The sequence below is a fragment of the Taudactylus pleione genome, unplaced genomic scaffold (genome assembly GCF_031769625.1).
Source record: "Taudactylus pleione unplaced genomic scaffold, aTauple2 ptg000936l, whole genome shotgun sequence".
NCBI classification, from domain to species: domain Eukaryota; kingdom Metazoa; phylum Chordata; class Amphibia; order Anura; family Myobatrachidae; genus Taudactylus; species Taudactylus pleione.
Window position 1 is genome coordinate 302,319 of NW_028285337.1, and position 22,394 is coordinate 324,712.

General features: G+C 44.4%; 1 protein-coding gene across 5 annotated transcripts in view; it reads left to right on the forward strand.

The window, feature by feature from the left end:
• Positions 1 to 8,072: 8,072 nt before the first annotated feature.
• Positions 8,073 to 22,394, forward strand: part of GPSM2 (G protein signaling modulator 2) — a 55,451-nt gene continuing 41,129 nt past the window's right edge. The window contains exons 1-3 of one of the 5 annotated variants that reach the window (XM_088459797.1): positions 19,296 to 19,334; positions 20,469 to 20,515; positions 20,602 to 20,673. In XM_088459797.1, coding sequence (XP_088315923.1) covers positions 19,311 to 19,334; positions 20,469 to 20,515; positions 20,602 to 20,673 — 143 coding nt within the window. In that variant the 5' untranslated portion in view covers positions 19,296 to 19,310. Of the gene's footprint in view, positions 8,200 to 19,295; positions 19,335 to 20,468; positions 20,516 to 20,598; positions 20,674 to 22,394 lie in introns of those variants that run through there. The other 4 variants (XM_088459799.1, XM_088459798.1, XM_088459803.1 and 1 more) reach the window with 4 other exon arrangements.

Sequence of the window (22,394 nt, forward strand, 5' to 3'; positions counted from 1 at the left end):
CGCAGGCAAGGTGTTCCTGACACACTGCTGCACAAGGAGATGGCACTGGTGGTTTGCATGCAGGCAAGGTGTTTCTGATGCACTGCTGCACAAGGAGATGGCACTTGAAGAGACTCAAGGGTATAACAACAGGGGAACCTAGAATGAAGTAATGGCAAGTAGACACGAGAAGTAACAACATTGGATAGGCAACTTTTTGTTGCCCAGAGCCCGGTTAAATACCCTAAGGTAGCAATTCATTGGAAGGCAGGGTCAGCTGACAACAACCATGCTACCATTGGTTTGAGGGTCAGTCAGGTGATACAGACTGTCATGACTGCATCCATGATGGAAACCACGGAAATCAAATTACGGAGCGGCCGCTAACGATAATGCACCTAAGGCATAAATCTCAGCGCGTCATCTGCCTGCACACTGTACCAGACGTCTGACTGCACAAGAAGTCAGGGGAAGTCAGCGCAGCAGCCGTGAGTAACGGCCGATCCTAGGCCGGAACCTGACATGTTATAACTCCCAGAGGGAAATCTCGCTTACTTTAGCTCGTACTCCATAGAGGTAACAGCAAAAAACAATTGATTTAAGTACCATAATGGCCAGAAACCTGCACATATAAATCTGATCAAAAAATCTATGAAGAAGGCCAAACCTCTGGCTTAGCTAGCATTTCAAGGAATACTCATTTATGTCAGATTCATGCACAAGCACAATTGATCAACTCTGCTAGAAACAACAGTCCATCTTTACTACTTTATGCTAAGTACTATACATATGCTATCTCCTTCTTGGATTACAGGAGTCTTTTCCTTGGGAGTCCCCTAAGCTGTTTGTACCCAACCTGTATATCAGACACTTTTGTTTTTTACAGTATCAGAATGTGTCATAATTGTGAAGGAAACAATGGAAAACTCTGAAGACAAGTTGGAGATACGAGTATGCAGTAGATTGTCTGTAATCTATATTTCAATTATATAAGAAAAATATAAAATGTAATTCACTTAAGTTTCAAATATACACATACAGGGGCTGATGCAGAATTGCGGACAGATCATTTTTAGCGCTGCACATGTTCTGTAGCCGAACAAGATATGGCAGTAACATTTCCCCTTCCTATAGCACCAGGGGAGCATTAAATGCTATAAATGCAAGCACATTAAGGGCCCCATTTTACAAAGAGACATAACCCCTTTTGCACTCGCTAAAGGGGATATGTCCTCCTTTTAGTACAGCATAATCGATAGTATCACTGCGATATTAAAAATAATATGCCGTTGGTAATAAGCACCGTTGTTACATAATTGCTGAACAAGTGCTAGCACTCAAGTTACCTGTGTGACATAACACTTAATTAGTATAATATTTTAACATTTGTCTTTCAAAAACTGTAAATATGTGGTGTCACAGCTGTAACTAGGGCTGTGTGAGAGGGGCAGTCCATGGTGCAAACCTGAAGGCAGGAACAGGGAATCATTTAGGTCAATTTGGTTACAGTTCAAGGTTGGGGTGCATCAAATTTCCTACTTACAGATGTGTTGGGTTCTGTCATTAAGAGGCAGATTCAATTAGATGCAAAAAGCGGTGAAATGGGCCATGACAGCTTTAGAGCATTAACTGTAGAAAGCAGATTCAGCTCGCAGCTTAAGGAGCGCTAAATAGAATATGCCTTTTGTAATGCGGAGAGAAATGCGCAACTTGAGCTGCAGACGGCAACTTGCGGCTAACTGAATCTACTCCTAAACATGGCATAACACCCATTACAGCTAGAAACCACTTCCATAAACTATATCCTGAGGATATTTACTACATTATATATTTTATAGTGTATCATCTACACTAGGTATGTTGCTGGTGCAAGTGCGTGCCGATATGATATCATGCAGAGGGGGCGGAGCCACAATTGGCGGTAATGACAGCAATATCAGGAGCATCCTCAGGATCGTCTGTGGGGCTGTAAGGGCAGTAGTGTGCATGTCTGAAGCTTCCTCCAGGCAGAACTGCTGTAGAGATTTGGGTGGAGGGTGCCATTCTACGCACCTGCTTGCCAGATGCAGGAGCCATGGATGAGAGCCGGTGCCGAGCACGAGGCTCTGCACTCTGTGTGGCGGCACTGCTTACACACCCCTTGTTACGGCCCTAGACAGGGTAACTGTGATCAACTTTAAATTGCAACTATGAATCAACCACTATGGGCCTGATTCAGAGTAATATGCAAACCTGATGGTTTACGTAAAATGTTTAATGATCAGCACATGCACAGGATCTGTACTGCTCATGTGTCGATCACTGACTGCGACAACGTTTGCTGTCCCCCCTAAGTTGCAGCATGATTGACATGCTGTGGCTGTTTGGGGGCAGGGACAGAGCAGTGCTGCCTGTGTGTCCAGAAAATGGGGACATGTCAGCCCCATTTTCTGGAAGTGCAGAGGCCAGTGTCTACGCCTACTGACACAGATTTGCTGGCCTCGCAAGCAGACAGGAGGTGGCCATTCTGAGTAAGCATAGGTTTACTCAGATGGCCGATGCCGCAAACATCATGACCGATGTTGATCCGAATCTGCGTCTTCACACATAGGAATCGGGTTCTGAGATGCTGCCCGGAGATATCTTTTTCCTGCAGACGCCTCCTGCAACATTAGCATACATGCACACAGCAGCTGCGTCCAAAGACGCAGCTGCTGTGTGCATAAGCGTACAACTGTGAATCAGGCCCTATATAATGAAGTGTGACATTATGTAGTATTACTGAAATCGGCTTAAAAGATGACTTGGCAAGAATGGACTTTTGAACCATATTATGGGAGAAATCTCTTTGTAAATGCTTGTAAGCTGCATCTAAAATGTTACCCAGTAAGCTTTAATGAGGAGAAAACTGTGCCCTGTTTTTCAAATACACTCATCCTGTTGTGTTCATGCACACCCCCAAAGAAGATGTCTGTATACCCTTACATTATAAACACTATAGTTTTAGCTACAGAAGCAGTAAAATAGTGCTGTGTATAGTGATTAGTGGAGTATGTATACCCTTTGTCCCTTTTTCAATTGCTGGAGGGTATGTAATACTGAGCTTTCCCATTGTGCCTGCACTTCTATTCACATGCATGTATGCTAATCAGAGTGCTGCTCAAAACATTAGTTGCTGAAGACAGGCCAACATTCCCAATGCCCTCGCTCTCCCCTGTGCCCACACTAGACACACACAAGCACCAGGTACATATTATTACCATAACACACAGCTTACTGAGCACTGCCACAATGCACTTGTAACAAAGGTCAGCAAAAATGCTATTGCAAGTGTAAAGCTGGGCACACACTATAAGATATATCGTCCAATATATTGTTCCGACGTGGATTGTAACAATATGATGAACTCATCATATAGTGTGTGCGACCAATACCTCATTTCCGGATCATCCCATCTGCTGTGCTGCACGGCAAATGTGAAGACGCGATGAGCGGTATTGTGCACTTCATGTAGTGTGTATGCACGACCGCACATAGGGCCTAATTCAGAGCCGGACACTCTTTGTGAGCGCTCGCTCTGAATCTGGGCGGGCTGTTGTTTTTTTTGGCTCGCCTCCAGGCCGCTCGCTAAGCTGTGGGTGTCCACCCACAGCTTTTGCGAGCGGCCAGGTGATGGTCGCGACCATCGGGTTTGCAATGAGACCCTTGTGGTAGGGTCTCGTTCCCGCAAGCCCCAGTGAGCTTCCTGCTCTAATAGAGCAGGAAGTTCACCTACTGACATCACGAGTGATGTCAGTAGGGCCGCCCTCAAACGGCAGGCAACGCCTCCGTTTGGCCAGCCACCCCCCCTCCCCGCCTACAAAATGGGGCGAGCTGTCGATCTACATCGACAGCCACCTCGTTTTGTTGCGAGCCCCGGAGCGAGTGATTTCTCGCTCGCTCCGGGGCTCGCGCACACGGCGCATGCACACTGCCCGGCCATCGACCCACTTGCGAGCGAGTCTGAATTAGGCCCATAGTGTACAGGCATGGATGCTGGAACTTGGGAAGGGGGCGGCTTGCCTCTCCACAAACATTTGAAGGGCACAGCAGCCGCGGACGGTCAGGGGCTTTTGTGCTTTCTATCAATATACTGCATGGCCCCTGCATCGCAGAGAGGAGGAGGTGTAATGTGCGATCTTTAAGTTAAAACACCGTACATTACACCTCCTCCTCCGTGCGGTGCAGAGGCTGTGTAGCCTATTACTATAAAGCACAGCCCCTGACTGTCCGCCGCTATGGTAAGAGGGAATGAGACAGAGGAAGGAGGGGAGGGGGGGCGGGCTCTGGAATGATTTTATGTTGCCCCCTCTCCAACATAAAATCATTCTGATGCACCTGTGTACTGGAGAAATGATTAATTGGATACAATCACATGACACAATATATCTGCTGTGCTACACGGCAGATGGGACGATGCGATGCGTGATATGGTGCACCTCATGTAGTGACAGTGTCTACGCATGACCGCACAGTGTACAGGAGTAACGATTAATGGGATACGATCACCCAACACGATATATCGTGCCGTCGTTCAGAAGATTATGTTTACGCTCTATGGGCCTGATTCAGATATCTAAGAAAACCTGATGGTTTACGTACATGACAGATGGTAAGGCGTCTGCACATGTGGAGGACCCGTTCTGCGCATGTACAGAATGGGTCTTGCTGTCAAGGTCGTAGTGCCCCCTGAACCGCAGCCTGATTGACAGCCTGCAGTCACTTGAGGGCGGTATTGGGCTGCATTTCTGTTTCCTGGAAGTGCCGAGGCGTCGTAGGGTGCAGATTTCCTGGCCTCATAAGAGGCCAGTCTGAGTAAGCTTCAGCTTACGCAGCCTGGCCACAGCAGCAACAATTGCGACTGATGGTTGTGATGGTGATTCGAGAAAGCATCTATTTAAGCTGCACTCGGATCGCAGATGCATGCAGATGTCTATTCCCTACAGATACCTACTGCTGCATTAGCAGCAGGACTGTATTGCACAGCCACTTCCTTGTGGCTCTACAATACCGTCCACATCTGAATCAGACTCTATATTGTGTGTTCTGGAACTAATATCACATCGTTTGTCACATCATATAGTGTGTACCCATCTTAAGACACTGATTTGGGTGAACAATTAATCCACACCTCTACTAGAGGAAGGTATTTGGGTCCAGAAGCAGAGTAAAAAGTACTGTACAGTGGCCCTGATTCAGAGCTGGACGCTCTGACACAGTGCTCGCTCTGAATCAGGGCCGGGCCTTCTGTTTTTTTAGAGCGGCCTCCTGGCCACTCGCATAGCTGTGGGTGACCACCCACAGCCATAGCGAGCGGCCAGGAAGATGGTCGCAATGGTCAAGACCATCGGGCTTGCGACAAAACGCTTGTGGTAGGATCTCATTGCCGCAAGCCCAAGAGTGCTTTCGGCTCTAACAGAGCCGAAAGCTCTCCCACTGACATCATGTGTGTTGTCAGTGGGGCCGGCCTCAGACCATAGGCGTTCCCATGGGAACGCCTCCGTCTGGGCAGCCACGTCCCCAGCCTGCCCACCAAAGGGGGCGTGCTGTCACTCAACATAGCCAGCACGCCCCTTTAGGTACGAGACCCGGAGCGACGGTTTGCCCGTCGCTATCCGGGTCTCGCGCATGCGCACGACGGAGCTCCCTCCGTCGTGCGCATGCGCACTGGGCCACCATCGACCCGCTTGCGAGCACATAGCGCTCGCGTGCGGGTCTGAATCAGGCCCAGTGTGTTATGGGGAATCCTGATACTATTGTAGGTCAGCTCTTGGTCGACTGGCCAAAGGGTTTAACAGGAGTTAAAAGAAATAAAGGCCCTGATTCAGACCCGCTCGCGCCGCAGGAAGCTTGCAGGGTCTGTGGGCATTTTTTTTTTCTCTCCAGGCCGCTCGCAAAGCTGTGGTTGTCCACCCACAGCTTGTGCGTGCGGGCTGGAGACCATCGGGCTTGCGACGAGACCCTGGGGTAGGGTCTCGGCTGCCGCAAGCCCGAGTGGACTCCCTGTTCTAATAGGTCCTCCCACAAACCCCAGGTGTTCCTAAGGGAACAACTGCGTTTGTGCAGCCACCCCCCTACCCGCCTACAAAACGGGGCGAGCTGTCACTCACCATCGACAGTCGCCCATCTTGTAGTGAGCCTCGCAGCGGCTGAAGCTCAGTCGCTCGTCGGGGCTAGCGCATGCGCACGCCGGACGCAGCACATGCGCAGGGCCCAAACATCAAGCCGCCTGCGAGCAGCTCTGAATTAGGCCCAAAGTGTCATAGTGCTCAATCGTATTACGTGCAAGTTGGGCACAGCGAGCCATTCTCATGGCGAACTCACCCTGCAATTTACATTTTCTATCCAATTCCAAACGCACATTGATTTTTCTAAATAAAATGTTCATTTTTTGTGTCACCCCCTGAGCTGGTGAAAAGGTATTAAAATCTTTATTTCAAGGTAAAATTGGAGGTAGTCAGTGCAGAACCTCTGGTATACCCCTCCTAGTGAATAATTATGCACTTGGAGGGGTTTGTAAATAGCATAATTTGGCCAATAAAGACATGTCCCTTTTCAGGTGAATTTCTCTAAAAAGAAATATGTGACAGGTACTTTATGGGCAGGTGTACTGATGGGAGAGGGGGTTTGAACTTGCAGATGAGAGTTAAAAGTGTTTATTCCAACTTTTTACAGACATATAAAAACACTAAAAATTACTATACAATTTTTTTCTGTAGCCCAACATGTCTGTAAAGACTTTCATTTGATGAAAACAATTGCTGTCATTTTTTCCACCATTAATAAAAAGTTTTTTGGGGTCCAGGATGGTTTCCCCAATTTTTTATGCGCATCTTCCAGGTCAAATTTTACACAAAAGTCGGGCACCCTTGCCACTCCTACCGCATATTGCCATATCTAAATGTATCTAGCGTTTCTAGTGTGCGCAATCTTGTGAGTTTCATGAAACAAACATTTGCATACGTGCACCTAATAAGATTGAGCCCATTATGTGTATCATTAACTTGGAACACTACAGGTACACAGTGCTCCACCAGACCTACAGGTACAGTACACAGTGTCATACAGGTACCAGACCTAAAGGGTACAGTACACAGTGCCATACAGGTACCAGACCTACAGGTACAGTACACAGTGCCATACAGGTACAGTACACAGTGCCATACAGGTACCAGACCTAAAGGGTACAGTACACAGTGCCATACAAGTACCAGACCTACAGGTACAGTACACAGTGCCATACAGGTACAGTACACAGTGCCATACAGGTACCAGACCTACAGGTACAGTACACAATGCCATACAGGTACCAGACCTACAGGTACAGTACACAGTGCCATACAGGTACCAGATCTGCAGGTACAGTACACAGTGCCCGCTACAGGTACCAGACCTACAGGTACAGTGCCATACAGTTACAGTAAACAGTGCCATACAGGTACCAGATCTACAGGTACAGTACCCACTACTACAGGTACCAGACCTACAGGTACACAGTACATAAAGTGGGGCAGATGTATTAAGCTCTGGAAAGAGATAAAGTGGGGCTTAATACATGTGACCCAGTGCCCGCTACAGCATACACAGTGCCCGATACTGGTACCAGACCTACAGGTACACAGTACAGACAGTGCCCGCTACGCTACAGGTACCAGACTACAAGTACAGTACACAGTGCCTTTCAGGTACAGCACACACAGTGCCCGCTACAGATACCAGACTACTAGAGATGGCTAGTGAGTGTCTCAACACACTGACTCGAATCATTCAGATGAGTGAATGATTCGAGTCACTCAGTGTTTGCTAAATCGAGACACCCAGCTGAGACTGCAAGTACAGTATAGCCCGCTACAGGTACACAGCGTCACTCGTTGTGGGAGGTGACTGACCCCGCTCAGCACCACACTAATTACACCTACACTTTGGGCTTAGCGAGCTGGCTGAAGTCGTCCTATCACAGCTCCCCGCTCTCCCCCTGCTATTCTGTGACTGGTCCGTCCAAATGTCGCGCCCTCCCCACTCTGTACCTCTGGCAGGGCTAGAGCTAAGGCGGCGGTTGGTGTTTGAAACTAGGGCATAAGAGGCGTGTCATGGGAGTGGGCGTGGCAATACGGGGAGGGCGGAGACAGGCACGGCGGCTGCGGCGGCGGACACCGGGTTAGCGATAGACACCCCAGCAGCAGCACCGAGCACCGGAGAGAGGTGAGCGGAGGCGATTCTTACTTATGTTTATTTTCCTCTTTTGCTGAGCACGCGGCTCTCCCTGTATTACCCCCTGCCTGCCCAGGGAGGGGTCACCCTGATGGGCTGCTGCCCCGAGTGTCACTCTGGGGGATGGACGAGCCCTGTAACCCCCTCGGTGCCGGAGTGTGAGCTGTCCTGTCTGTGCACTAAGTTACCAGCTCTTTGTCCTAGCCTTTCCAGCGTCTGCTGCTGTATAATATACATGTATACTCATCACAATATATTTCTATATAACATTAGGCTGCTTCTATTATCCTCCTTATATATTAACTCACATTCGTGCTGTAGTGGCTGCTCACTAGGTATAAACTCATTGGGATGCACACACGTGTACACTACATTCTGGCCCGGGTTCACTGTATGAGTACAGGCATGTGTCTCTCTCTCTCTCTCAGTGCAACAACTAAGTTGAAGTTTTGGCAATAAATATTCGCTATGGCAAATGTAACTCTTCATAAAGCATCGAGTGATACAAACTGTAGTCGAAATGTATAATTCAGTAACATATACCAGATAGATAAACAATGATGCAGTTTGAATGTTATGGCTGGAATGACTAAAAACGTAAATGGCATTTTCTCCCAAACATAGTGATACTAAGACAGCTATTGCCAACCATGCACATTTATTTTAAGAAGAGATGTATAAAAGATGATGACTTTATACACGCAGAAATTGTCCAGCCATACAGATGTGATGGTTTGGTCTGTATGGTGCTGAGGAGGCATTATAAATAAGCACATCTTGCATGAACTATGGGGCAATGTATACTTATCACTGTAACAAAGTTTTCACACCTTTTAGAATTTCTTACATCATGGAATAGATTTTTGGAGACGTTTTTATAACTAGTTCTGTCATTTTAAAGTCAAAATAAAATGTTTTTTTCTTTTAAATAAAAAGCCTAACGTAATTGATAATGTAATATTTGGTAGGGCACATTTATGAAGTATGGTTGTCCTAAATTCTACACTTACATTGCATTGTCATTTATTTCTCAAAACTGAAACCTTCTCTTTGCTGTTCTGACCCTTAATTCCTAAATAAACTCCTACTACCTGCACCTGCTATACAATTCACCTTATGTCCAGGGTCTCCTTCCTATTCATTTATGTCTCTAACAAGAACATTCACTCTGATGCTCAGTCACCTGTACCACCAGAGGTCTTGTTTTTACTTCCAACCCTGGATGGATGGGTGTCCTGTCCTCTTTTGTCCCTGAACATCGATCGTTTTGCTGTGTGCTCCCAATGCATAGTGTCAATGCAGTGCGTGTGACAGCAGCATATGATATGGGAAAAGGGTGTTGGGAGGGTGACACTACAAGTACAATGGCTTGAGTTGTTCTGGACATTCACAGAGCTAATCAGCTATGTTTAGCTCTGTAAATCACATGATTCTACTAAAGCGAAATTTACAATGCAAAACTTTAATTAGCCAAAGCACATCTGGACACTGCAAATTATACTCATTCTAGATTTCAGCAAGTTGCAGAAGGACTGCTGGTAAACAGCAATTTACAAATCCATTACACACATTTTCAATGGGATTGAGGTCCGGGGCCGGACTAGTCTATTAGTGTTTCTTACTGTATATTTAAGAACCACTAATGTGTCTTTTTCAGCATGCTTTGGTTAACTGTCACATATAGCAGTGATAGAAAATCATTATTTTCAGGTTATTCTGATAAATAGAACTCTTACACGTGTGCCAAACATTCTACCAGTGATGTGCGGTCAGGTGAGGCAGAGCCTTGCCTGTCATACTTAGGTATACTTCAGAGTGCTGAGTATAAAAATTATAAGAAAAATGTAAAAAAAAATATAAATGTCTTCTTTGTATTATTATAATAATTTTTATAGTCAAAACTCTGGAGTAAAAAGTGTATGGCAGGTGAGGCACTGCCTCCCCCGTCTACCTTTTCTGCACATCTCGGATCAAACCTCACCAAATTTCCAGCACTATATACTGCTGCACCTTTGTATGATGCCCACATGAACCCTCAGGTTCATATATGTATCTGTAAATCTGTCCCTGATACTAGCCAGTGCCTCCCCAGCCATTTACCATTTACCTATTTTGCATTCTACCTAATGTGAGGCAATAATATTATCTTCCCCAAATTGGTATATGGATCACTTGGTGAGTGGGGATGTAAAAATGATTTGAAGTTAATTGAAATCTTTCCACTTTCTACTTCAGGGTCCATAGGGTATCCACAGGATACCTTGGGGTATAGGTGTGACGTCAGTCATCGGGCACCATATCGGGCAACTTTGGATGTTGTGCGGGCCTTAAGGACTTATGTTGACCGCACTTCTTCCTTTAGGAAGTCGGACGCCTTGTTTGTCCTCTATGGCTTCCGTAAAAAGGGTTGGCCTGCTTCAAAGCAAACTTTGGCAGCCTGGATCCGTGTGGCTATTTCTGAAGCTTATCTTCATGAAGGTCTGCCGGTTCCTCCTTCTCTGAAGGCTCATTCCACTAGGTCTGTGGGTCCTTCGTGGGCAGCTCGACGTGGTGCCTCTGCAGTCCAGATCTGCAAGGCTGCTACGTGGTCCTCTGTCCATACCTTCGTGAGATATTACAGGTTTGACACCTTCGCCTCTCAGGATGCTTCCTTCGGGCGGCGGATTCTCCTTTCAGCACAGGAGCGTCCCCACCCTTAAAGGATACTGCTTTGGGACATCCCCAAGGTATCCTGTGGATACCCTATGGACCCTGAAGTAGAAAATATGAGATATGGTAAGAACTTACCTTTGTTATCTCTATTCTACGAAGTCCATAGGGTTCCACAGGACTCCTGCCCTGTCGCACCTATGCTGCAGATGGGCTTTGCTCTGGTCACCGGTTTTTCCGTCTCCCTCTGGTGAGAATGTGATTCTTGTGTGTATCCGGATCTTCTTTCTCTCTCTTCCTTCTCCTCCTCCGGCCTATGGCTTGGTACAAAACTGAGATGCCTTGGCTCGGGGGCGGGGTATAGGAGGGGGACCCTAGTGCATCCTGGGAGGCTGAAAGCTTAACTCTATGGTGCCCGATGACTGACGTCACACCTATACCCCAAGGTATCCTGTGGAACCCTATGGACTTCATAGAAATAGAGATAACAAAGGTAAGTTCTTACCATATCTCATATTATTTGTTAGCTTTTATTTTTCAGATTTGTTTAGAATTTTTTTTATGATTGCATTGTTTAAATCTACATTTATCGTGTTGGAAGCACATAAAGCTACTATCATAAGCATAGGAGAAAGCTGAAGTTCTAGCTCTTGCACAAAATGGCTACCTTTGACTGCCAGATTGCTACACTCCTCACACAACATAAGCAGCCTCCATTCAATAATCTTCTTAAGTAAATTGACACCCTTAAATGCCAGTTTAATACTATTTTCTCTTGAAAAGAAGCTGCGCCAACGCTTTGCGACAAAGCCAACAAGACTGACTCTGTGGTAGCTGACAAGTTAAAGCAAAAAGGGTGTCCGGTTTGATTGATCAGATAACGAAAAGTCTGACTCATTTATATATAATTTATATCCTAACAAGATAGTAAAATAATGTTGTGATATTTATGAGAATCTTTATAACTTGCATCTATAGAAATGCCCATATCCGTTGAAGGCTCTTGACTTCAAAAATGCTTTTCAAATGATGTAATGGCCCTATATGCTCATAGAACTCAGGTCAATGGTCTTTGACAGGAAGTTTTTGGCTGGTATACGCTAATTGTGTGATTATTTTTTTTTTCCCCATACAAAATAACTAATGGCATGAGGTTAGTCTTGATTGTGTATGTCGCCTAGGATGTATGCACTATTGCGCGCTCCCACTGGTCACATGCGTTATCATGTGATTGGCTGTGCAACACATCCAATCACATGATATCGCATGTGGCATCATATTAATTAAGGATGGAACAAGTAATCGCTTAGTCGTTCATTAAATCGTGCAGTGTGTACCGGCAGTCATGTGATGTCCAGGGTGAAGGCAAACCACTCTGAACATCGGCACAATTGCCGGTCATTTAGAGCAGCTGGACGACAGCTTGAAGTCCTCATCAGCTGACCTCCGCCACCAGAAGACACCACTAGACCACCAGGAACGTTTTGTCAACATTCTAATCATGTTTATATTTCATCAGTGTCGACATGGTCTATGTGGACATGCTGCAAGTCGACAAAATATACCACACCCCATCCAAATACTTTAGGACAGTTTATTGCCAACATTGCTGGGGAGGTATAGATCTACACCTCGTTGCACCCATCTGCTCTCTAGCAACAAAATAATAAAAACAAAGAATAAAAAAAGGATGAAATATTAAAACCGTACCATACTTTAATTCTAATCTCCATTCTAAATACATTCCCACTGTAAGGTTTTGCACACTGGGATTAATAAAATCAGTAGATTTGTTACTGTCAATTATTGACTAATGCTGGGTACAAACTGGCCGATATATTGGCCGATCAATTGTTGGGCCAATATACCTGTTGGCCGTCGGCCAGTGTGTACAGACGATATATCTGTGAACCGCGTCGTTCACAGACATATCGCATTGGCTGTGCTGCACAACCTATGGACAGTTATGTCTGCAGACATATCTGTCCATCGGCAAGTGTGTATGGGCGGTCTATAGACTGCCCGTACACACATAGCGGCAGCCGCGGGGAGGGGGGCGTCCCTATCCCCAACCCACCTCCCTGCCAGCGGGATCCACGGCTGCCGGATAGATGATGGCCGTTCAGTGTGTATGAATTACCTTAATCTAAAGCAGGGGTGGGGAACCTTTTTTCTGCCGAGGGCCATTTTGATTATATATATATATATATATATATATATAAACATTATTCATTGGCCCAGTGCAGGCCCAGTGTGACGTCACGCGGGGGCAGGGCCACAATTGCTGGTGATTATAGCAATGCCTGGAGCATCCAGAGAATGCTTCGGGGAGCTGTAAGGGCAGCGTTGTGACCGTCTGGAGCGTCCTAAGGACGCTCCAGGCGGCTTTACTTCTATTACGCATAGATTCTGGCTACATTGGGCCATTCTAGGCATCCTGCTAGCCAGAAGGGGCTAGCAGAAAAAAGCTCTGAGGGCCAGACCAAATGATTCCACGGGCCTTATACGGCCCCCGGGCCTGAGGTTCCCCATCCCTGATATAAAGATATATCTGCAGATCACTCGTTCTGCAGATATCTTTCAAGTGTGTACCCACCTTAAGGAAACCTGAAAGAAGAGGGGGGAGCAGTGGCTACCTCTGAATTGTGTGGAGCTGTACAAGGTGTCAGCATTTTTGGATACACTGGTGTTGTAGACTATCAATTGTTATATGGTACTGGTAGCTTAATATGCTGAATATTGCCTTTAAATGGATATTTATAAAAGAACAATACAAATATTAAATCCCAATAGCGTAACAACGACAACAGTTACACAAAGGTATTATTTTATGTATTTTTATGGGCAATAGACTGAAAACAAGCACAAAAAAATCAGTGTCAAAATAAATTTTTCTAAGGTTCTTTCACACAATTACTGTAGTCCAAGTCCCGATATTGACTCAGCAATATACAAAGTTTCTGCTGTCCAGAGACCCATCCTAAACATGCAGCTTGTCTCTATAGTGGGAGCATAGATTACCAGTCACCACAGGCTGGATGATTTACACTGCTTCTGAACTAATATAGCTGCATTTTCTCTGTTACATACTGTGGATAAACAAAGCCCCTGTAGAACTGCTTTTGGTTATTCAGTCCAGGGTTATTTTATGAAAGGTGCAATTGCACTGGGCTCACCATGATATTTATCCTGCCATTACACTCCCTAGAAATGAAGTCTGTGCTGGAGAAGCTGTAAAAGCTTTGATCTGAGCTCCTCACTCATGGGAAAGTGAGTCTCCATATTTTAAAAAGGAGAATAGAACATTAATTTAAATTAGTTCAGTGTAAAATAAATAAGTACAGCTTCAACAGATAGTTTAAATAGAAACCATATAATTAAATCTGAATCAATATCAAGTTATAACACTGGACATAGGGCATTATTCAGAGTTGCACCCTAATCCCGTCATGGCTGCGTCTTTTAACGCAGATACTGTGAGTTAATATGCAAATGTCGAAGCCGATTGGATATGTATTGAGACACCCACTGGCGGCTTTGCCAATCCAAATGGCTGCGCAAGTCACAGCATCTGCATAGAAAGCAGGCCGATATTCGGCTGATCTGCGACCAACTCTGCTTCTGAGTATCACTATGGTTGCTCAGAATGGCCAACAGGACTAAGACGCAGTTGCTGGATCCGACATGCCTATAAAATGGTTGCGACACCCCCGCATTTTCTAACCGCCAACAACATGTCTATCACCATGCTGCTAAATCCACGCTTGCAGAGGCATCGCGACATGTGCGACTTGGACGCATGTGCTGTAATAAAAATATCGTCCAACTGCGGAAATATCAGCGCAGCGTACAACTCGAGTCAGGCCCATAGTCCTTATTCTCTTGCAAATTCCTTAAATGTAATAGACCCTCAAACATAATAGTTTGTAGATTTTGTTTTTTGTTATAAGAACACTTGATACGCTCCACATTTGTTTAACCAGCAATTAGATTTTGCCCTATGTCCACTATTGCCCTAAAGTGGTTCAGCTCTAGTCACCATGCATCAGATGTCAGCTGCCACTGAGTGAGAGCATTTCTAGGAAGTCAATGTATTAGTGTTGTTGGTTTTATTACTATTAACTTTTATTTATAAGGCTCCACGAAATGACTGCAGCACAAAGTAAACAGACCTATTTCACAATAACCGGATATCGGAGCATATGCAGAATACACAACAGCTAACCATAACATAAAGGTAACAAACATTACTACAGCACCACATACTGGGTAGGAATAATAACTTGCTGAGGCTTGGAGGAGGAGCATATGTAGTGCATGGGGGCTTGTGGATTCATATATCTAATGATCTTCAACCTAACATGAGATAATCGTGTCAGAGTTGCTGACGTGAGATGGAGACAATGGAGCGGAGTGCTTCAAGGGAAGAACAAGAGGAAGGAGGGCTTACATACTAAGGAGACAGGGAGTTTCTAGGTTCATTGAAAACCTTGTGCTCACCATGTATGTATCAATGGGGTGATTCAACTGCGAACGCAGAGACTATAATAGCTCTAACATGTTAGCAGCTGCGATAGGACTAATATGGTAATGCAGCAGGATGCGTCATGCCTCCTGCATGCATTACTGATACAAGCTGCATCTTTGGACCCAGCATTGGATCATCTGCGCTACCACATACTTACCAACATTTAAGGAGAGGAGTTGCTTCTCTAAGGTTCGGAGGCGGGGACAACGTATGAGCGTCATTGGGCCCCACTTCCTTTACAGGAAACCCCTGCGATTCGCGGGTACTTGAGGCTGGGCTACATGATGCAGTTTGCGTCATTTAGCCCCGCCCACTCACTATGGACCCGCAAATTTCTCGGGAAATCTCCCCATCCTGCCCACTTTACTAGGAAGTGGGCAGGATGCGGGAGATCTGCTTACTCTTTCGGGGGTGCGGGGAGTTACCCAAAAAAATCAGGAGCCTCCCGGGAGAGTAGGAAAGTATGCGCTACCATCTTCTGACGAGTAACCAAAGGGTCAGCCGACGGAGATCCTGTCCTCTCCACTCCCTCCAAATGGCTGCAACACTCCTCCATTTTGAGAAATAGATGCCATCACGACCCCCTCCCAGAAACAGCCGCAGACTGTCAATCACTGACAGTCTGCTGCCGGACTGCGTGTGTGATCGCAGACCCGTTCTGCATATGCACAGATTACCAAACAACACTAGCATGCACTGCTGAATCAGGTCTCAAGATCCATATTCTCGATAGAGAAACAAAATCTATAAATGCTCGTATCATGCATTGCCAGTGATGTTACTGCAAACATAATTGGCATGTCATGTTTTATCATGTAAGCTTTTTGACCTAGATCCGTGTGTACGAGTTGTGGAATTGGCTATAACTGTTTGCAATAACTGGGAGAATAAATAATGGAAAACTACTTTTAAAACAAACACTGCTACACATTGCAGTTAAAAGTGTGGTTAAGATTGAAAAACATACTTTGGACCTAAGTCACATGCCCTGTCAATGTTGGACAAAGTCGAGCGATTTCTTTTTTTCCCCCATACAAGTGTCTAGTGTATGCGTCCCGATAGTGTTTGTACTGAATGGCAGTAGCATTATCGGACAGGCAGAAGTGTAATGGGTGTTCCTGTGAGGTGGCTTTCCAGACACACGAAGATGGTCCGTCTTATGGGTGTGTGATGGGAGTGTCACTGAAATGGTTGCATATACACTGGAGGCCATACTCAGAAGGAAAATCTGAACCTAGCATAGGGCTGGTGCAAGTTTCAATGGTGTGACAGATGGTAGTGCCTAAAGTTGCACCAGGCGTGACTGCAGAGTCTGGAGACACTTCGCCACTGTCAATGCACATTCATATGCATGGATGTAGTGGCATTAAGATAAAGTCGCAGACATACGACCGGCAAAAGATGCACACATAGACATGGCTGCAGCCGACTCAATTCTTCCTCTTCATTATTTTTTTACTTGGCCTTCCTTTAAACATTTGGGATTGTATATTCTATGGCCTGAGTTTTGTATGCACTTAAGAATGTACTATAGACTTACAAGGAAGATTTTGTTATTTTATTTTTTGTGAGGTCTCCTATTAGAAAACACACTATTTGGGTTATAGGTTTATATTGTATGCAGTCACAATATTTGGGTTATAGGGTTATATTGTATGCAGTCACAATATTTGTGTTATGTAATAACAATTATTTAAATTTTTTTACTTGACAGCATTCATGACATTCCTTAAGGCGGGTATCCACTACCTGATTGAATGATAACGACATTGTTATCGTTCAGTCGAATATTAATTGGGCCGCTTAATGTAAAAAATGACCAGCGATGCGCGTTCCAGCTGGTCGTTTTTGACATCTGTCATTGCCCGAGCATGCTGGTCAATCTAATCCGCGGATAACGACAGATTGCCCATGTTCGGGGATGATGGAGGGTGTCTACACTGAGCGACTGATTGTTCAGTGTAGGCACAGCACAGACTATGAAACGACCGCACAATTACAATGTCGTAATCGTGCAGTCTTTTCACAGTCTGCTAGTGGATGTGCCCCTTTAGTCTTAGATTAAGTTTACGCTTGCAATATAAATACAAATAGACATGCACTTATGAATAGACATAATAGATATAAAAATAAATTCAGCAGTAAACCCTATTGTAATGCCTCTCCCTGGCATGTAGCTGATGCTCTTTCGTGTGTGTGTATAATATTAATGTAAAAAATGGTCTAGATAATAAATCTTCTGTACCATACACATAATGGGTCTAATTCTGAGTCTGATGCAAGTCCAAATGTGGACCCATCCAGCGGATATGTGCAAAGTGCGCATGCATCATAGAAAGCAGTCGCAGACTGCGCATAGGCATGCAAATGGAGATTGTTGAGTGGATGGATTGAATAGTCTATGGATGGATCACTCTTCCTGTGAGATGGGTGTCTCTGGGCGGTGACCATATGATCGCAGGTAACTGATCCATCTCATGTGAGTGTTGTGGGCATATAGCCAGATTTCTCTTTACAAAGAGCCAAAGCGCTGTCTGAGAGCTGCTGGTAAAGGGGCTGTCAGCCCTAATAATATAGAAGAATTATAGGAAAAAGGATACCAGCACTAATTAATACTTAAACTATAACTTAAAATATAGAATAATCAAATTGACGGTTTAAAGTAAAAAATACTTAACATTTATTACATAAAAAAAGCCAGATTCACAGGAGAAGAAACCGGGTAAGTCCAATAGAATGGGTCCAAGTGCAGTATAATAGCGCTCAATGCGTTTAGTTGGGTATAATAGTGTCCAGCTTCCTCAGGGGCATGCTATATAGCCAGATTTCTGTGGTCTTTTTGAAGGAGCAGATATAGCTTAGAAGCCTGCTTCAGACGGATCTTTTGCACCCAGCATCAAGCAGGTGCAAGTCCTGATACTAATGATGACGGCTGCAGATGATAAAACAGCTGGCTAGTCATCCACATGAAGACTGATGGATAATTGGTATAAACAGATGCATACTTACATTAAACATAAGGTAGCAAGCAGGTGCAAGTCCTGATACTAATGATGACGGCTGCAGATGATAAAACAGCTGGCTAGTCATCCACATGAAGGCTGATGGATAATTGGTATAAACAGATGCATACTTACATTAAACATAAGGTAGCAAGCAGGCTGCTGCTGCCGCTGGACAGACGGAAAAGCGACTGGTACCCAATGGGCCTGTGTCTGAGTAATGTGGTTATTCAATGGTAATGCAAAAGCAGCCATCCTCACTAGTATCGACCCTTACACCTACCCTATGCTTGGTGCAAGAGGTCCATCTGAAATAGGTGTCCCCTTGGCATATGCACAACTCAGAATAGAACGCAACTCTGGCTCGCCCATGACACTTTCATTGCACTCCTACAAGACTGCTTTCTGCTGTGCGTCCACCCATATGACACCAGAAACACCCAATTCATTTATGGGGAGAAACGGACAAGATCTGTCCAACTTAGAATTGCCCGGAGATACCCAAAGATGCGCAGTAATTTGCTAGCCGCGACCACATACAGTCCTGCAAATCAGACCCAATGTTTTTTACTTTTACAAATAATACTATCGGAGTTTGTTTTATGTTAACTCACTGTAATTGCTTCTATAAGAGTATTTTCCATGAAGTTCTAAAGTGAGTTTAGATCTAGGGACCACAGACTATAAAGTGAGTTATTTTGCATAAAATAGGTACAAGAAGCATTCACAAATATATTGATGTAACCGTTTCAGATGCTTCTCAGAGCTGAAGGCTATGACCACGTGTGAAAATAATTTTCTACGAACATCCAACTTTTTTTTTTTTTTTTCCAGCTCATTGAAATATTCTGCAGACAACTTTTCAGAGCCTGAACTGGCTGTTAACAGCAAACAATAGCTTACACTCAGCACCTATAAATGCAATGTCAGCTATCAACTTCTGTCAAGTATGGAAACTTTTACATATATAATGCACTACAAGATGCATTTTCTTATGCTAAATAGGCAATTTAGGTTTTGTAACCTCTTGAAGCAGCACTAACAAGTTTGTATTGCTGGAACTACGTACTGGTAGTGCTGGGATGTAGTCACAATCCCAGCACATGGGATTCTGGCGCTTAGAATACTGGTGCTGGAATCCCGACACCTGTCATCCCGTACCCAACCTGTAGTGCTATTTGATATATTTAATTCAAGCAAGTATATATAAAATACAGTATAGATATGTACAAAGTATGTGCTTTTTAACTGGATAAAGCCTTACATGTATAGTACGAACCCAGCTTTTTCTATGTAGGAGACTTTTTTTTTTTTCTCTAGTGTTCAGCCTTCATGCATATGTTTCTAAGAATATATGGCCCATCCCATGAAGTGGTTACCCAGAAGAGACGTTAGGGTGTGAGTGCCTGTAAGACTGGTTTAACAGTTAAAATAAAGTCAGGCAGTTTTGATATTTATGTCTGGGTAACTGCAAATAATGTGTCATGTAGAAAATATCTTGCATATACTTACTGCATGATAATGGCATGTTGGGCTTCTGATGCTAGGGAGAGTGTTACTTTATGCTACAAGAATAAAAATAAAATAATGCCAGAGTCACCCCAACGATAAAGGTTAGTATATTGTGGCACACCCCAGGCATGATAACAGGTATGGCTATAATAGTGGGTGTGGCTACACTAAATTGTTAAAGATAAACCTGGTCACGTACTGTATACATGAATATATAGAAAGTGTTCATTTCAGTCCATACATCTCAGCAGGCAGAACAAATAAGGAAACTGTATCTAATTTGCAATGCTTAAATAATAAGGTCCAGGATTTCACACAAGAAAACAGGAATTTTGTTCTCTGCCATTGAGATAATCCTGACCACCCACTTGAAGACTTAGTCAACTTTTGATAATGTGTAGCTCCATCCTGACATTTCAATAACTCATACAGTTGAACCTGGATTGATCTGCTCGAACACTAAAACGCACCGGTCAGGAGCTTCCAGCAGAACTGGCAAATATGAATAGCAAGAAGTAACTTGCATATGTACATGATTTTAATTCACTTTTTCTGTGTTTGTGTTAAAGCTATTATTTGAAGAGGAGGACGCTGCAACTAAACTTCAACAATCCAGGTATTTCACAAACTTTATGTTATAGATCACCTCCTAAGCCAACCTGAAAATCCTTAAGTAAACAGAAATGTGTATTTGTCGTACAGGGAGTGGGCAAAATTGGAACGCCTAGCTATAAATGGGAGACCAAGCATACTGAAAGCAAGGTTTACAAACAGGTAATAATTAACATTCCTGCTTGCTTAAATATATATATATATATATATATATATATTCTCTTATAATAGTGAAGAGTGTGAGCACCTAAATGTGTCTGAAACAAAAAAACGTAGTGACGTGTATACATATAAATACACCTATGTTGATGATAATAGATGACAACTTATTTGGTAGTAGTATCTTCGGTCAAATGACCCTTATTGGTTTCATGACATAAAAGTGAACAAGAAATGCAACATAGTGTGTACCATTTTTTCAACACTGTATGCTTAATAAATACCTTACATATACCCTTTTTAGGAACATAGTTGCTCCATTTAAAATCCACAATCACTGGTAGTTGGGGTAAAAAATAAGCAAATTTATTCTAACAGTGACATAAACTGCTAAAAAACACGTACAAGATTTAAAACACTCAAAAGCTTATCTGTCCATGAGTAGGGGTACAGGTACAGCAGTTCCAACGCGTTTCATCCTTCAAAGGTCAGACTTCATCAAGAGGCTAATAATTGTGATCCAGGGAGCTATACTTATATAGTGTTCACTCTAGCTCTGGCGGCAGGCAGGGCGCCGGAGCTAGAGAGGGCAACTTTGTGCGTGCCCGAAAAGGGGGCGTAGCCACGGAAAGGGGGCGTGTCTATAAGACACATCCCCTTTTCGTCATACTTGGGGGCGTGCCCTGCATTTACGGACACGCCGGGCAGCCCCCATGCGCCCGGCATCTATTCTCCAGCGGTGACCGGGTCACCGCACATTTCTCCACCCGCGGGACACTGCCTCCCGCGGGTGAAGACGGCACCCGCAGGCTGTGAGGGCAGGGCGTATTTTGCCCTCCTTCTGGAGGGCAGGGTGCTTTTTGCCCTACAGAAGGAGGGCAGGGCGTCGCGCCCCGCTAAAACAGCCTAGCGGGAACGCTGCTTATACCCTGCATATCCAAACCCGGGTCCAGTAAGAACTCCTAAGAAGGATATGCCAGTTGTGTTGTAATGCATAATCTGCTCATAGCACCTGTCACTGCATGTTTATGAGTTCAATGGTGCAAAGTGCACAAACAATAGACTCATTTGTGGTGCAAGGTTAACTGGTCAGATGAAGCCTCTTTCAACATGTTCTTGACAAAAGATGCCACATATGGCACCAATTTAAAAAACCCTGCAACTGTGAAAGTTTGTTGTGGTTCCTTAATATCGTGTGGGGAGATTTCCTGGCATGGTTTGGGTGCAGCCATCCCTTTAGAAGGCAAGGTTAACTTAATCGCTAATTAAAGGTACTTATCATCTTCACATCATATTGAAAATTTTCTTTCTTGATGGGACGGGCGTCTACCATGATGTGAATTCCACAGAGTCAGTGTGGTCACCTGGTAGTTTGGGGAGCATGACCCTGATATTATCTATATGTCATGGCCTTCTCATTCACCAGGTCTAAGCCCAATTGACCATTTGTGGGATATTTTGGAAATGCAGCTAAGACAATGTTTTCCACCTCCATTATCCTTTAACTCCGCATCAGATGAATGACTTTCTTACAGAAGAGTGGAATTTAATTTCTCCAGGACAATTCCAGGCATGGTATACCGAATCCCACGATACATACTGGCTGTACGTGCTGACCCAACCCCTATTAAGTGACTTTTTATTGTATTGGTTTTTATTTACTTATTTCCACTACCTGTTTATAGAACATATGAAGAAATTTGATCAAACCCTGGAAAGAGATA